Consider the following 16717-nt stretch of genomic DNA (forward strand, 5'->3'; position numbering starts at 1 on the left):
AACACAATTTCACAACAAACAATCAAAATGCAATAAGAAACTAAAAACCATGACGGTTTTAAAACTAGATTTTGACACAAAACCAGGCTACAAGATGGAGGATGGAGGACCCATCATAGTTGATATTGTACTTCAGTGGTGCATATTTCAAATAAAATTGTGTAGTGTAATTTTATAGACCTATATAACATGTAGTAAACCCGGATCTTATGGGGCCCCTGTGCAAGTTGCCAGGTTTGCCCGGTTGGTTATACAGCCATGAATTTCACTACTTCCATTTTTTTCCACTTGATAAAATTTAGCTCTTTTAACATACTGGGTCAGTCGAGGACATAAAGAAGGCTATAAATTTTAATGAGTCATTTGTCTTCGCGCTCCTATTGGCCGCCCTCCACCTACGATGTCTCGAATTATTCTCTAATTGGTCTTATTTTAACAGCCGGAAAGCGAACGTGTGCTGTGATTGGATGATCCGTCTGTCCGGTTGCTGGATTTGTAAAAACGGATACATCAGCGAGTCGCTGTAGGGCGCCGTCGGACATGCCTTGTTTACGGTGAGCTGGGAACAAAACCCCGCGGTTCAGCCTAACGTTTCAGGTAACTTTGTTTAGTGTGATTCAGCTATAATAACCGCATGCGACTAAACTACGAGCTGAGGATATGTTCAGTTACCCCTGAAAAAAAAAGCGCTTTAACGTTGGGAGATATGACAGCTCCCGGCTACGGCTACTACCCGGTGCAGAAACTGCATGTTATACATTGAATATCGGTGTTAGCCAAACCATGCAGTATTGACGACGTTACTATAAAGCTGTGCTAGCTAGATAAAATATACAGCTCCCGCTATTTTTATTATAGCCACTTTCCGGAATACATTAACGTTGCCTAATGTTAACCTACGTTTGCTCATTTATAAAAGTTTGAATATGAGACTGTGTATTCCAGCAAGTAGACCCCGCTCAGTTTGATCAAACCGCCACATCCATTTGATTGAAAACATTCACTGAATTGAATTCGTATTAAATTAGCTTTGACCCTGGATTTATTTGTCTTTATGATATAGCTATCTTTAACCGCTTAGTTAGCAAGGTTACTAGATTTAGCCAACTTTTTAATGTAGTGAACTAACGCTGATGTGCCAACGACAATGACTGGCAAAGACTGATTAAATTCAAAACACTAGTTTTACGATGTTGCCTCTAACCTGATTATTGTTGTGATATCGATTATACGGGGCGTATTTCAGTTTACATCACAGTTTCAATTTTAAGAGCTGTGATTAAAAACGTTTTCCGTGGCCCGTAATCCTGGCCAAACAAACTGAATTACTTCCGTTTCAAACTAAAAGAGAAAAATTATGCATTGGTTAAGAAAGCATAGTAAAATCGTTTTACAAGATACGACAACCTTTTATTAACTCTATGAAAGACATCCCTCTTCACCAGATAGACCCTGCATGCGTGTAAATATTATGTAAATCAAATACACCAAGAATGGTCCCATAAATGCCCCTTAACTGTTGTATTGTCCACTAAATGTTTATTTTAATCTTGCTTAGTATTGCCTGTCCCTTTTTTCCCCAATCTTTGTCACATAACATTGCATTACTCAGTAAACATCGAGTAGCCACAACATTTTACAGACAGACGTGTATGTCTGTTATTATTAACAGAAAGTTTATCAGCCACTATTTTGATAATCATTTGATCGGTGTCCAAGCAAATAGGCCAAAATTCCCTTATTCCAGTTCCTCAATTTAGAGGATTTTCTGCTGTTGTTTGTTTTATGTGATAGTAAACTGAATGTCTTTGACTTTTACAGTGTTGGTTGGACAAAAGACATTTGGAGATTTCCCCTTGGGGTTTAAAAAATTTTGATGGCCGTTTTTCACTATTTTCTGACATTTTACATAGCAACCGTTTTAATCGAGAAAATATTCAAGATTTAAAACAACAGTGAACATATTTATAAGGTGTAGCCCTAGATGTTTTACATATTCAATTTTGAAAAATTAAAAGCATTAAAAGAAATTCCTGATACTATTTTTCATTTCAGAATAAACCTCCGTCCAAGAGATTATTAAAGTAAGTGAAGCCTCACTTTTAAGACATATTTTGAAGTGCTTTCATACTGAAATGATATCCTGCATGTTTGTTTTCTTTTTCCGTATTTGTTATTTACAGAGAAGGCCAGACAAGGAAAAAGAGAGAGAGAGCAAGGGGATGTTGACTTATCCCTCTGACTCGCTCCCTCAGATAGTTTTTCCAATGGATGAAGATGCTATTTCCCCAAACCCTTTCTGTAGTGCACCTCCCCACAGTGAACCTCCACCACCTCTCCTCCCCCTTTCCTCCATCACTCCCAGGTATAGTTGTCCTGGCACTTTTTGGTTTCTTTTGCTGTTGGTGTATTTCCCCCTCCTTGCTTTTTGGCCCTTTTTAAAAAAAAAAAAAAAAAAAAAAAATGGACAGATTGGCTTAGAATTTGCAGACACTTGTGCGGAGTACACACTATCGAATTTTCCCAATATCGTATAACTTTCCACAATCAGTTTGGCCAATACACTACAGATATTGGGAAAATGTATTTCATAGCAATAGCTTTATTTGTCTCCTTTTCTCCTTTCAATTTTTCTAATATACTGCTAAGCATGGTGCAGATTTAGATGTCTGCAAAACGCTGTGCTCTACAACCTAGGCTGGTAAATTGCAAAAGACTAAATTTTTTCAGCATGCATTCGCTGCACCACAAGAAATGTAGAAAGCCTTTAACTTTTTTTTTTAACATGGTCAAACAGTAGGTTGATCTTTGAAAGATTGCATGTAGACAGTGCCACCTCAGCTGAAGAAAAGTTTTTGTAAATATTTACTGTGGCAGAATCTGCTTCTTTCAGTTGGCATAAAACTTTTGCAAGAAATGGACAGAAAGTTGGATAGTAATTATCAGCTCACAATTGGCTAGTAATGATCACATTTAAACAGATTGGGTTAGCACCATTTTTTTTCCTGATATATTGCCCCAGCATATGTCAGCCATAACTGCCTTTTTTTTTCACAAAAAAAACAAAAAAATGCCAGATATTTGCTAAATTCTTTCTAAAATCTATGAAACATTCACAGTTTTGCAAAAGATGGAATATCTGGGCACAGAAGGAGTGGTCGCATTCAAGGGATCCGAGCGCAAACGTCTAAAAAGCAGAGCAACACATACAGCGGAGCAACTCGGAAACCATCCAGACAGATTCCGTCCCCCACCAAGAGACGAGAGATTGGAAGCATGGTAAAAGTTTAACTTAAAAAATCTTATTTAGAATTTCTTTAGTGATGAATTGAGTCACTGCTCATACTGAACCCGTGCATCTCTCTGATTTATAGGTGCAAGTGTCACAGTCCAAGCTGTCGAGAGTTGAAAGCACACAAGTACATGAGAAACAAAACAAGGTCAGTTTTATCTTTCTTTGCTCTAGATGTTTTCTCCCTCGACCCTCTCTGTCTCTCTGTTGGCCTCTCAATCTCCTTCTTAAAGTCTGTCTGCATGCCCTTGATTGGGTGTTTTTGTTTTAATAAAGCTGTCAGTGTCTAATCTGTTTGTGCAGCAGTTCTGCTGTAGGCTGTGTAAGGCAACACTGGAGACCAGTACAGTGAACAGGGTGTGGGGGTTAATTGACTGATTTAATCCTCCTTCATGGTCTGCTGCATCTGACAAAGACAAGCAATCGAGTGTCTTAATGTGACCCACTAAGCCACAAAATGCATATATTACAGAATGCAGTGTATCTTCATTGTCTCCTCTTTCCTTGTTGGGTAAAATTGTAGAGGTGAACCTGTTCAAGTGTTTCTGAACCTACACTAAATAGTAATTAAAGTAAATTGGCTTTTATGAGTACCAACACATAAAAGCCAAATCCCTCATTCTTTGACCAAATTTTTGAGAGGGGGGGGTTTAATAGTCAAATTGGTGCAGTAAATTTCCATTTGAGCATTTGAGAGAATGCACATTCATATTAATCATGAATGTTCACTGTTTTTTTTGTTTGGTTTTTTTTCCATTTTTTTAAAAGACGTTTGGAGGTGAACAGATAATGCTTCTTCACAAACAACACCATTTTAGTGTGTTCTTGTTGGTTAAGATGGTTGGATCAGCAGCTCAGATGGTATCAATACCTTTACCAAACATTTCTTAATTTTCTTATAACAACTGTAAAATTTTTGTTTTTATTTTTTCAGGACGGATTTGATTTCAGTTTTGCAGCAGAGTGCCAAAATGAGTAAGTGTGTGACAGCTAATTTTTTTACAGCTTGTGTAGGCATGATAATCTGTTAGTTGATATGGAAGTGTTTTACTTTAAATTTATTTATGTGTAAAAAATGTTAGCACAGTCTTTTTTTTTTTTTTTCAAGTGTGAGCAAATTTTATTGTAATATTATATAAGGTCTAAAAATTTGTATTTTACAACTTTGTATTAACAGTGAATAAGAAAACTATTTAAGGTGCAGTCATGACTAATTTCACTTTTCCGTTTTTACTGTAGGAAAACGGACCAGAAAAGCCCGCAGAAGAAATCAAACATCTCTGCTGCAGAAAATGTAGTTGAGCAGGTGGCTGACAATACCGGACAGAATCTTGATGGTACTAAATCTGACATGGATTCATGTGGGGGCATGGCTTTTGGACACACTGTTGAAAATGCATCTGCTCCAAAGGGATGGGTGATCGGGCCATTGATTCAGTCATTCAAGTCGAAGATGGCCAGTTTCACAGAGATTGTCATGAGTCCTGTTAAACTCTTCAGAGCTAATAGTCCTCCATTGTCCATGGAACATTCAGACAAACTCACTGAATGTGAGCTACAGGCTGATGAAACATCTTATGTTGAGCCAAGCAATATGTTTCAGCCAGTGGGACAAAGTGAGAATCGGAATCAGGAGGCTGAAGCTAATCAGCAGTGGCGTAGTGATATAGAAATTGCACAAAAAGGGAAAACCGGTGCTCTTAAATATTCTAAAAAATTAGCGTTTGATGTGGATTTGTCAACCCACAGCTCTGAACAGGGTGATGAATGTGCAATAACTCGTGAGGAAAAAAACTCACCGGATTCTGTGCCTTTGCAAGACAGTCCCTTACCCTGCATTGTCTCCAAACAAGTTTCAGAATCTGTTGGGTCAGTGATTAGGTCCTCTATACTTTTAGAACCCTCCATCAATTTAAGTGCCTCACGTGAATCCAAGTTGAAGATATCCAGTGCAATGGAGGAACAAGACAAGCAGCCTGTCTGGCTGAAACCACTGCCTAGAAAACGTACGGGAAATAGATGTGAATCAAAGGAAGTTATTTCTAAGCCTCTAACATCTGAAGTCATAAAGGAGGAGTCTGACCTAGAGGTCAGTGAGCAGCTTTCTCAGAAGAACTCAGTCAAATCAAACAAAGCTAACTCAACTAATACTGACCAAACTCAGTCATTATCATCTTCAGTCTGTTACACTCAACTTGAAACAAACTGTCTTCAGCCTGATGATAATGATGATTATGATGTCAAGAAAATGGAAAGTTGCGGCTTGGTTAGACAAAGCCTCTGGAATAACGTAAATGATAGTGCTAATGGAAGGACACTAAAGCCCACTTTGGATGCTCAGCAGCTGGAAAATCACCTAAACCCTGATACTTCTTCAGCTGCAGGTCTCGGTAGATCAAAGAGGGGGCTGAAACTGTCCTGTCATTCCCAAGAACTGGTGAAGAGGAAAAAACTGACAGGAGATATATGTTCAGAGGATACAAAAAGCCAACATTTGTTAAACGTGGCTTCAGATCTTGGCTTATTGAGAGGACTGAGACCACCAAGAAAGGAAGGTGTGTCGACAAACACCATTGTAGACAGGGAAGAAAGACTGAAGCCTCTTAGAAAAAGACAGGCTGTTTCAACAAGAGCAAATACGAAAGGAAAAGGAGAACAGGAAATTCTTCCTACGATAAATGAAGCAGTGTTAAACACACAGACTGAAAGTTCACCTGATGCTATGTTGGTTTGCTCACTGGATAAAATCAGTGGTGTGTCAGAGAACAACCAAAAGGGCAGCTGCAGCAGCAAGACTAAGCCTAGTGGTTCATGTAAAAGACTTAAAACAAGAACAGGTCTTAGTAAACCAGATGTAAACATTGACAGTATGGATCTGGAAACCACCGTGGCAATCACTTCTACCAGACAAGCCCAGCAGGAGCCGTTATCAGAAATCCTTGTGCGTCCTGATAGAAAGCAGCTCCACAGCACAAGTAAGTGCAGGAATACAAACAAGAAACCACTAAAGCGAAAATTGCCAACCCAAGCGAGTTCAATGACAGACTCAGACAGCACTTTGGTTTCTTCCTCATCAGTACTTGTATTGGAGCCATTAGAACTCACACCCACAGATTTGAACACCTCTCCGCCTGTTCAAAGAGAGGAGAACTTGAAAACAGGACTGAACCAGCCGTCCAAAATATCCAAAAAGGGTTTAAGAGGTGCTGTTACATCTTCTCAGTCAGGTGGGACTCAAGAGACAAAGCAGTGTATCAGTAATCTTCATTTGATAACCAAAGAAAGCCAGTCTAAGGAAGGCAAAGGTAAAATCTCAACGGACCCTGTATATTTTGAAATGACACCTTTTGAAGGTAATCACCAGCCGGTTCTTTCACTCTCCCAATCTCATTTAGAGTGTTATGTGCAATTAAATAATGAAGTTAAGCAAGTCCTAGATGAGAAAGTAAAGAGTACTGTTCCTGTGGTGGTTGAGGTATTTCACACTGACACTGGAGCCAGTAATCACAGCAGCATCAGTGACTCTATGCTTAGGTCTAGTGCAAGAAGAGTTAACATTAAGCCAAGGAGAGCAGATAAACAAAGGAGAAGGTGCAGAGTTTTGCACAGTAGGTCACATAAAGGTGAAGAGATGACAAACTCGATCACTATGGAGGATGCAGATCTGGCTACAGTGGGTACTCGCTCATCAGAAAACGGCTTTTCAAGGCGCCTGTTACGCAGCTACTCGTGCCCAGAGATCCCCTCCCTCTGTCCCCATGACACACCCTGGACGACTTCTTTGCATTCACCACATCACAGCAGGACTCACACGTCACACCAGCACCAGTCTTCCCACACTCCCTTTGTCCCTAATGCGCACAAATCCCTCCGGCGGGCTCGTCGACACACAGTCTGCAGTGTGGAGGTGGAGAGGGAGATTGCTCCTCTGTGTCTTCGTAAGGAGGTGTACCCATCCAGAAGATCTGCCCCGTATGACAGCTTCACCCAACACCTGTCTCCTTGTCTCGCACTTTCTCCAAGCACTTCCCTTTCGACTCTGGCGTCCTGTTTCCTGTCAAGCCCCCTGGCTTTCCTTTCCAAGAAAGTTGACAGCAGAGGAGCTGCTGCCAGCCCGAGCACTTCCACTCATGTTTCCTCTCCCACCTCTTCCTCCTTTTTGACCTCCCCATCGAGCTCCTCCACATGGCACCTTCCAGGATTCCTCCAAAGAAGTGACTCTTCTCGTATTACCTCGGACACTAGTAGCAGGTAACGTGTTTTTTAATTTGTAGAGAAGATATTTCACGATGATGCCAATGATGCTCAAGCTTGTCATAGCTGTGCTCATATGAACTCTTGGTTTAATTACAGTGGGAATCCATTGGAGTGTGAGATTGAGAGAAGACAACAGAGTGAGGAGGAGGATGATGGTGAAGACACAAGCTCATCCAGTCAGGAGTATGAAGATGTTGGGTTGAGAGAGGAAAAGGCCCTGTCTGATTCTGAAATCAAGGTACACATTATTTCACATAAGTGTAATAACATCTTACACTAATGTTGTGCCAAACAGGCTGTGATTGTGTATCATCGTATAAAATTGTTGTATTAAACTGTTGTAATTACATCAAGAGATCATAATTATTTCTCAATAATATGTATTTATCACCTAAAACATCTATAGAACATCATAAAACATATAACACATTTTTTTCACTCTGTCACTAAGAAAGCAAACCAAAATGGATTTGTACTGATCCAGCTAACTGTCAATAAACTTTCACTTTTGCAGGTTTGGCCTCAGGAATTTTTGCTCTGACAGTAGTTCCTGATAATCATTAACCCACCTCTTAAAGAAACAAAAGTCTTGTATATAAATGTGCAGTTTGAAGACATGGCATTGGCATTAGTTTATGTTATGACATGTACATGTTAAACAAGTGATCTGGATTCACACTCAGTTACTGATTGTTTTTGTTGGAACTTTATGGTTATTTTGGAAACCAAACTTTAAAGTGCTGTTGAATTGTTCTACGTCAAACTGAGAGGTGTTTCTAACATTTTGTCAACCCCATTTGTATTAATGTTGGTAGATGAAATATTGGTGATTATGATGACATGAAAGGAATCAAGTCTTAGTAATATTTGAAGTACCACTGGATGTTTAACCTGAGGCCTGCGTCTAGAGTTGGGACGGTGTTTCATTAGGGATTGCCTCTTTTTTAAACACATTACATTATGTGGTTGATGAACAACAGTTACAAAGGCTTCTGCAGGGTGAAAATTCACAATCATTCTCTAATCATCTTTCAGCCTCTTTAAAAGCTGAGCTATTCCCAGATGGATGGATGTTTCTATCTCACATTTTTAATTTTTACACACACGCCTTTGCCCATTTTTCTATCAGTCACATTGTTAGAATAGCTCTCATACAGCATACTGTAGATATCCCGCCTGTTCCGTGATCAGTCTGTCAGCACTGGTATTTTTGTCTTGTTTTATTTCTTAATCCTTTCAAAATGGTTTTGGCTACTAATTTTCTTGTTCATCATCATAGGTGGTGCAAAAGCATGAGGAACGAGGGAAGGTGTCGTCTATCAGAATTCGGAAAACTTTACCCAAACCTCAGAACAACCTGACACCCATGGGCCTGCCAAAACCCATCAGGTATGTCTCCAAGAAAAATCTAATCTATCTCTAGATAAACTAAATCAGCCACAGTGCACTGACTGCACTCTAGCTTTATTAGCCTAGATGAATTATAGTCATTTATACTGAAACGATAACAACAGACTCAGAGCTGACCAGCGTGCACCTGCCCATATTCATATGATTTCCAAAAATGGAACTGTATCAACTGGTGATCCCAGCACAAGAACTATTCAGGAATATATACTCAAAGCCTCAAGTGTTAAACACGAAAGTCGATGACAAGTTAGCCTGGTGTTTTTAGATGATATGCCACGTGGTTGTTGGTCATTGCTATTTTAACAAAATGCAGAGACACAGATGACTTCTGCGACTTCCATAAAGTCACTTTTCTGTCGCATATTAGATTAACATATGAAAGTAGGACAAATTCTATCAATCTGACCTACCATTGAAAGTGAATTTATGTCACTGTCAATACATGTCTGTTGTCCTTTGAATACCGTCTGATCAATATTCAGGCTGATAACATCATTGCTCTTTTTCCGTTATGTTACACTACAGGCTGAAAAAGAAGGAGTTTAGTTTGGAAGAAATTTACACCAATAAGAATTTCAACAAGCCCCCTGAAAGGTAAGGTCGGCATTTGACAAATGCACAATTTAGATACATGATAATGGTTCATAAACACACACAAGGCGCACAGTATGTATTTTAAAAGGTCAAGTCATGAGTCTTAAATGAATATGCAGTCAGACAAGATGAATTACAATCTCATCACCTTCTCCCTTTAGACTTTGGAACAGTAAAACTAACTTTATGGCACTATGCTCTGATGGTCATAGCTGTGCTCATATCTTAGATAGGTGGAGCCATTTTGACTTAAACAATAATGAGTCAGACATCACTGAACTGACTCACTGAGAATATGTTACACATCTTTCAGCCGGTTGGAGACCATATTCGAGGTACCTCTGAATCGCCGGAATGGTTCTGAGTCCTGGTTTGGCCAGAGACGTGTCAAACGATATTTAGAGTTCCTGGAGGTCGGCGAGGCCAGAAAACCAAAGAAGCCGCTCGTTGGTGTTGGAAAGGCAGGTATCTCCTCTTCCAGGACCAGACGAGGGGGCTTCTCTAAAGACGAACCGTCCCTCAGCGTGCAGGATGTGGACTCGCTGCTTTGTGCCAAGCTAGATCAGTTGAATTTGTGGTTGATACATGATCAGAAAGACAGTTGACAGATCTCTCTTATATGGCAATAATTTAGCAGCCATTAAAAAAAATACTGCAACGCTGTTTATGACTATTTCTAATGTATTTTCAAGATGAAGATTCATATGCGAGTCTGAAAGCTCATTGGTTTTTTTTGTCAGGGCAAACAGTCTATAAATGTTGTGGTAACAAGTTATTACTGAAGTATTGCGTTTTCATTCTGTGGAATTTTTAGCCTGCATAAGTTTGTTACAGTAAGTTGCTTTATTATCATCACAGCACTCAAACCCCTGCCGTCCATTTTTCCTGTTGGCCACTTGCCATCAGCATAAGGTGAAACCGTCTTGAAAGAAAAGTTGACGTCTTTGATTTAACACCTGTACAGTGTCATAGCATATTTTCAGTTTGTTAAATCTCAAAACTTACCCACGGATCATTGCAAATCTGCACAACCTCCCTATAACGGTGAGTGATGGTGGCGTTTTGCTAATTACTGTTCCCTTTCAAAAATGATACTGCAGATTGCGTCTTATTTCTGTTGCGCTGTCTGTTTTGGAAGGAAGCAGTGTATTAAATAAGTAGTAGTGACATGCAGCATTATTGTAAGTTATTTATAAGGCAGCTATTTTTTATTAAATGCCGAATATAACTTTTAAACATGCCAGCAAGAGATTTGTTTTTGCTGCAACCAATTTCAAAGCCAAGTTTCTGTCCATGAAGTTAATGTACAGTCAAGTGTGTCTGCAAATAGCATGGACTGTGTAAACCATTTTATTCAGCTCAGGGCAGACCCTGTTCAAGTATCCAATTATTTCTGTTTTTTAATTTTATGGCAGAAGAGGTTTTTGTTTGTATAAAATATAACATGGAAACAATACAGCACTCCAGAGAGCTTTATTGTTCTCACAATCAATCAGATTCTACCGCTGGTTGTCTTTTTATTACCTGTGGTTCTCTGGATTGTTTTGTGGTGTCTACATTTGTATTACAAATGCAAATGTAACTTCTTGATAAACTGTCTATGTATGTATGTTTGATTGTTTGTTTTTTTCCAAAATGAGGTTGCCTTAAATGTAAGATTTTCTGTTTTAAATAGATGTTTTGTAGGCGTATTTGTATCGTCGCTTTTTTTCTATGAGGGCATGTCAAAATGGATCAAGCAACTCTGAGCACAAATGTTTTGTTGTTTTATTATAAAACTGTTTCTGTTATATGTTTGTATAAAAGTAAAACATATTGATACATTTGACATTAATAAAGCTAATATGGTAACAATGCAATAATACCAAGATAATGTTGGCACAACAAGAGCAGGATCTCATAATGTTCTGATGAAGCACTGCCATGCCATTTCATTTCCAGTACAGACCCAAGCCTTCACAAACAGGTTAATGTTACTACGTTTTAGATTCACAGATTGACTAATTTATTAACTTTTTTGTATCTGCAAGTATCTAAAATTAAATATGTTAAATTGTAATAGCATTTGAGGTGCCAAAATATTGAGCATTGGGTCATTACTGGGGGAGTGAATATTCTAATCTTTAATATATAATGTGTATGTATCATATAGTGTTATGTCTCACACTATAGGTAATGTTGGATTTTTCTATGGTCATTTAGAATTGGAATTGTCCATATGTTCATATATTGTTAAATAAATATTACAGCGTATAAGAAAACATGTAGAAGTTATAAGATTTGTAATACTATTTTCTAGAGTGGTTCCTTGTGTAAAAAAAAAAATATATATATAATATATATATATATATATATATATAATGAGAGGAAGTAGAAAAATGTAAACTGGGGCAGCAGCACAGGAAAGGCCAAAGCATTGACTCATGTAACTACCGGTTTCTTCATATCTTCATGGTTTTTAGTCATCGATAAGCAGCTTTTATGCTGTCCACTGTCTGTGGCCCATAAACAAACCAAATCAGAGGAGCCACTCCGTTAGTCATCTTCCGTAGAGGTTCATCAAAGTTGATCAGTCTTTCAGAGTGACAAGATACGAGATCAGTGCCAGTAGCACGGGGATTGAGGCTAGCACGGAAACCCATGTCACGATGGAGATGATGCTCAATTTTCTTGCTTGTCGTGAAAACGTTGCCGCTGTCGCTGGATCCCTTGTTTTCTCGGCCTGTTGAAGTAACGACAAGACAGTATGTTGAATTAAGGGTTAAACCAGAACAAGTAATACATGAATTCATAGTGAAACTTATACCAATGACAATAAGCAATAATGGAGTTTATCATTGAGTCTAGTTCTCTGATTTAAAGACCATCATTTTACCCATGTGTTTTGATGTCACTAGTTTTAGTTCTGCATTTTAAGTCCCAGAGGCCCAAATGCTGTATATGTAGAAAATAATAATAACTGGAGGATCAACAGTTTTCCTTTTAAGTATTCTTTCTATTCTTTCTATTCTTCTGATCCTATTACAAGCCAATATATAGAAAAATCTTGAAGTGATAACCTTTTCTCTGTCATACACTGGGCTTGCACATCTGATTTGGGTAAGAAAAATAGGAATGGCCATGAAATATTTCCTAATTTGGCATCGTAACATTGTTTTATATTATATATGTTATATGGAATAAACATATATTCCCTTTATGTATCAAAAACATCAAAGAGATGTACGTTGTATTATCCTACAGAGTGGCATTACTTCTATTTGGAGTCAGTTAGACTCTATTAGTGCTTTGGAAAAAGTGCTGTCAACACCACAGATACAAAACATGAAAATCTACTGTATTTAACCGGGTTTTACAGCTGGGGTCTCTGAGTCCCCAAACAGAAGTAATGTGTGATTTTCTGTAGCAACTTCTGTAACACGAAATCAGTTCAAAATAAGGTTTCTAAGCAATTCTCATAAAACAAAGAAAATTCATGGAAGTATCCAGGTGATAAAACAATTTTAAGTCTGTTTTAAGCTGTTGAAGAGAACAAACATTAACGAGGTTAAAGGCGTTACAGAGTTGTACCCATCAAAACCACCAAAGTGGTTTCTCAAAGTCCAGTAGACTTTTTCTAAATTAATGAAGATTGAACCCATTTACTCTGCTGACCTGATACTTACTGATAAAATCCCTAGATGTTTTATAGCAAATCAGCAGTGTCCCCAAATACTCAAATAGCAGTTCACTGTCGATGTGAGCTGCGTGAATCCCTTAAAGGAATAGTCTGTCCTGAACAATACTCACATGCCTGTGAGTACATCAGTAGAGGTTTTGCTAACTCTAATTGTTTCTTGTGTTCATATTGGTCACAAAGAGATGGGGGGAAAAAAAATCACACTCCTCGTTCTGTGTAAAAATACACACTAACCTCATACTAACTTGTGTGTGAAAATATGAGTTACAAGTTAATATGGGGCTTGACGAGTCTGAGAGAGACAGATCAAGTGAATGCCAAGTTCATCTTCCCAAGTTAGTGTCTTTTTGGTAAACGCTGTTAATTGAAGCACAAAGAGGGAATTTTGTACTTAAAGGACTGAAACTCTGGAAGATTCCCAATGGATTTGTCTCAACCCAGGATGCTGAAGCCTCAGTTTTGCACCAAACTGTGGAATTTGTCCTCCACCGCTTACACTGAAGCCGCTTTAGGAAAGTACCTCTTTGCAGCCAGCGCGAACAGGAAGAACGATTCACAGCAACTAATAACCCTATCAGTGTACATGCGGGCGTGTGAGTGTTGCATGAAGATAGATTGGAAAAAAACATCAGCCAACCCTTTAAACAGCAGAGAAGCGCTGCATCCAGATTTTGCCTGTCTCGTCCTGTGGTAATTTGTGATTAAACACCACAGACCAGCAGTCAGTGAAAATGAGCAGTGCTGTGTGCGGTTAACTGACGACCCAAACCCCTTCTCGCAAACGAGTTTGCGTTTTTCAAACTGTCCCTGTGCTGCAGTTTAGAGCTGGCGGCAGGAATTGGGAATGTGCAGCTTCGGGCTTTGACATTTTGACCTCACAAGTGAGAGAAAACCCTGGAGCAGAGAAGAAGAAGAGTCAGAGAATGAAATACCTTGACTGAATTTATCAGAGCTATGATTCCGATGCAGGAGATCCCACAGATGATGCTGCAGATGGCCAGTTTCCTGTGGTGCTTGTCGTCGCAGCAGGACGCCGCGCTGCTGATCAGCTGATTGCAAGCGTCACCTGACCCTAGCACGGTGTTCAGCGGGACCTCTTCATCCACTGTTATAGATGTCTGAGGTGAGTTAGACATGTCTGCAAAATGTAACAGTGTGTTGAAGAAAGGTCTAACTTTGTTCACACTCGATAGGTTTGTTTGGTTTGCAAGACAAGGGGACTTTCAAGGAACCGCTTTCAGCTGTTATCGAAGGACAAACCCTGCTTAGGGAAAGGTTTATTACAATTCAAATGAATTTAGTGTTCCAGCTCTTTACAGAATAGTGTTCAGACAGAATGGAAAAGATCATCTCAGAGTTGTTGTTGTTATTGTTGTCTCATTGACTCCATGGATTGCATTTGATCTGTTCTGTTTTATTTATGTTCCTGCTCACACACTGAAAATAACGACGTGATTACTGACATCACCTCTATTTGACGTCACAATGACAAGAGTCTCTCTCCACTAATAAACCTGGATGCTGCCGTATAAGACCAGTATACCTCTGCATGCAGTCTGCCAAAACACTGCTGTAAGCCCTATTTATGAATATATATATATATATAACTGTACATACAATAACAAAACTCCCACAGAGAGTTATGGGTTGGTCAAGCTGTATATATATTTAAAATGCCCTGGAGTAGGCAAGGATTTGACCACTTCTTAAACCTGGCCCACCTGTTTTATGGACTCATTATGATAGCACAGCAGGATCAGTTCAATGTAATTCAGTAGCTCAGGTGCCCACGTGTCCCAAAGGGAGTATTGGTGGTTTTTAAGGGTGCGAGAATGATATCCAGTCTTGTTCTTGTGAAAAAATGCTGCTGCTTTGCTTTATGCTGAAAACAGAAAGATGAAAAAATGTGTTCCCACATTGCCCTTATGACCCCTGTCTAGCTTTTAATTAATGGTTGATGAGATTTCACGAGGAGTTTCACCTGCTGCGACCTACAGCACCGGGCAAAGAAAAAAAAAAAAAAAGAAAAAATCCCAGTTTAAAGAATTTAAAAAAAAGTTTGACACGAGTCTAAACATGTCCTTCAAAATATTCAGAAAGTATGTATGTCATGGGACACAGTTCTACGCGTTCCCTGTTAACCATACAAAAATGCAAAAGCCTGAAAAACTTGTTGGATTATACTTTAAAAATGTCAAAACCTCCCGCTTGGCTGGAAGGTTTTGATGGAGAAATAAACAAAAAGAAGAAACAAAAACATGTAATTAATCTAATCTCTGATCTGATGAAACCACACCGGCATACTCTGCGGGTCTGTATCAGCAGCGAGTCGGACTGAGTCAACAGCAGCATGTTACACAGGCCAGTGTAACAGTTTTAGTCAGAAACTACAAGACTCTGGTTTGTGTCCACACATGTAGGAATGTGAATTACTGCATGACAGTTGATTGATTAAGAAAGTTTCTGTTCTGTACATATACAGAAGTGAAAACAAAACCTAAACCTGGTCCACAAAGACAAAGGGGAGTGTACGACTTCATTTAACAATGTAAATGTCAAATTGACCAGATGTTACAGTGTAAACACAATTAAACCTCAGTTAAGGGCTAAAGTTCTTAGTTGAAAGTACGAACCTGATCAAATCTGAAAGGCACTCTTTGGAATCCGCTCCTCAGTCTTAATATACTCCTTCAGTGAAACCAAGGACTCCTTAGTTTGTTCAGCGTGTTATTTCGACCGGTATTCAAGTCCCGATGAGATTGTAGGCAGATTTATCGTCTCCTTCTCTGCTTGACAGGATTCCAGTTTAGGGCGACGCCTGCCAGAAGAAGCTTTTTCCTTCAAATGGGAAAGTTTCAGTTCAGATTCCCAGGCGTGCTCATCCAAACACCTTTCCTCTCACCGTAGCAGGAGTCAACAGCTCCGAGGCAGACGTCTCCCTGTGAAACCTCCCGTGCTATATTAAGTTGTTGAATGACAGGACTGAGAGCCGAGTGTGAAACTTCCACGCCCATTTATTGTGCAGACTCCCACACATACATTTCTCAAACCCTTTGTTCACAGGGTTGTATTAGTTCTCGTAGTCTGTCACTAGTGTGCGCAGGGTTGACGAACTCTCCCCCTTAGTCACAGTGTAAAAAACTGTTCAGTGTAACAACCTTTCCCTCGTGTATATCCTGTACCTCATTCCACAGGAATTGAAAGGTGTGTCAGCACTTGTCTTGCCTTGGGGCAAAACAGCCGCAGCCTGTCAACCTCACTGTTTTCTGAATTCACCCTCGAGGAGTAAACAGATCCCAGTTCACTATCTATCTAAAAGAAACAACTCATGCATCTTATATCACTTTGAAACATAAACTTGTCTCTTGGATCAAGACGAGAGGGTCAAAAAAAAAAAGGCCTCTCCCTGTGTATAAGCGTTTCTAGTTTCCAGCCATCCCTTTGCTCCATTTCCCAGAGATAAGAAGTGCATTAGTCACTCCTCG

The 16717-nt window shown here is 39.3% G+C and overlaps 1 protein-coding gene and 1 long non-coding RNA gene across 4 annotated transcripts; one reads left to right on the forward strand and one right to left on the reverse strand.

Moving 5' to 3' along the window:
• The first annotated feature begins 475 nt into the window (after positions 1–475).
• Positions 476–11819, forward strand: prr14 (proline rich 14). 3 transcript variants are annotated; one of them, XM_040121001.1, is made up of 11 exons: positions 476–597; positions 2056–2084; positions 2184–2365; positions 3120–3279; positions 3375–3440; positions 4227–4267; positions 4532–7543; positions 7646–7787; positions 8829–8938; positions 9485–9553; positions 9867–11819. In XM_040121001.1, exons 3-11 carry the CDS (start codon positions 2223–2225, stop codon positions 10156–10158), a joined length of 4035 nt encoding a protein of 1344 aa, XP_039976935.1. In that variant the 5' UTR covers positions 476–597; positions 2056–2084; positions 2184–2222; the 3' UTR covers positions 10159–11819. The 3 variants fall into 3 exon arrangements, with proteins under 3 accessions (XP_039976935.1, XP_039976942.1, XP_039976952.1); XM_040121008.1 differs by having other exon boundaries at positions 2256–2365; XM_040121018.1 differs by lacking the exon at positions 2056–2084 and having other exon boundaries at positions 484–597; positions 2256–2365.
• A 108-nt stretch (positions 11820–11927) lies between these two features.
• Positions 11928–16310, reverse strand: LOC120788111. The gene is made up of 3 exons (XR_005707190.1): positions 15866–16310; positions 14165–14370; positions 11928–12275 (listed from the first exon to the last, which is right to left on the reverse strand). It is a non-coding gene; the product is annotated as an uncharacterized LOC120788111 (long non-coding RNA).
• Between the last annotated feature and the right edge of the window lie 407 nt (positions 16311–16717).

The sequence above is a fragment of the Xiphias gladius genome, chromosome 3 (genome assembly GCF_016859285.1).
Source record: "Xiphias gladius isolate SHS-SW01 ecotype Sanya breed wild chromosome 3, ASM1685928v1, whole genome shotgun sequence".
Taxonomy (NCBI): domain Eukaryota; kingdom Metazoa; phylum Chordata; class Actinopteri; order Istiophoriformes; family Xiphiidae; genus Xiphias; species Xiphias gladius.

Bases quoted from the DNA above. Each gene is read 5' to 3' on its own strand.
- prr14 (XM_040121001.1), top strand. From the start codon at position 2,223: ATGTTGACTTATCCCTCTGACTCGCTCCCTCAGATAGTTTTTCCAATG. The intron at 8,939-9,484 runs GTATGTCTCCAA...GTTACACTACAG, and splicing joins GGCCTGCCAAAACCCATCAG to GCTGAAAAAGAAGGAGTTTA. The intron at 9,554-9,866 runs GTAAGGTCGGCA...CACATCTTTCAG, and splicing joins TTCAACAAGCCCCCTGAAAG to CCGGTTGGAGACCATATTCG.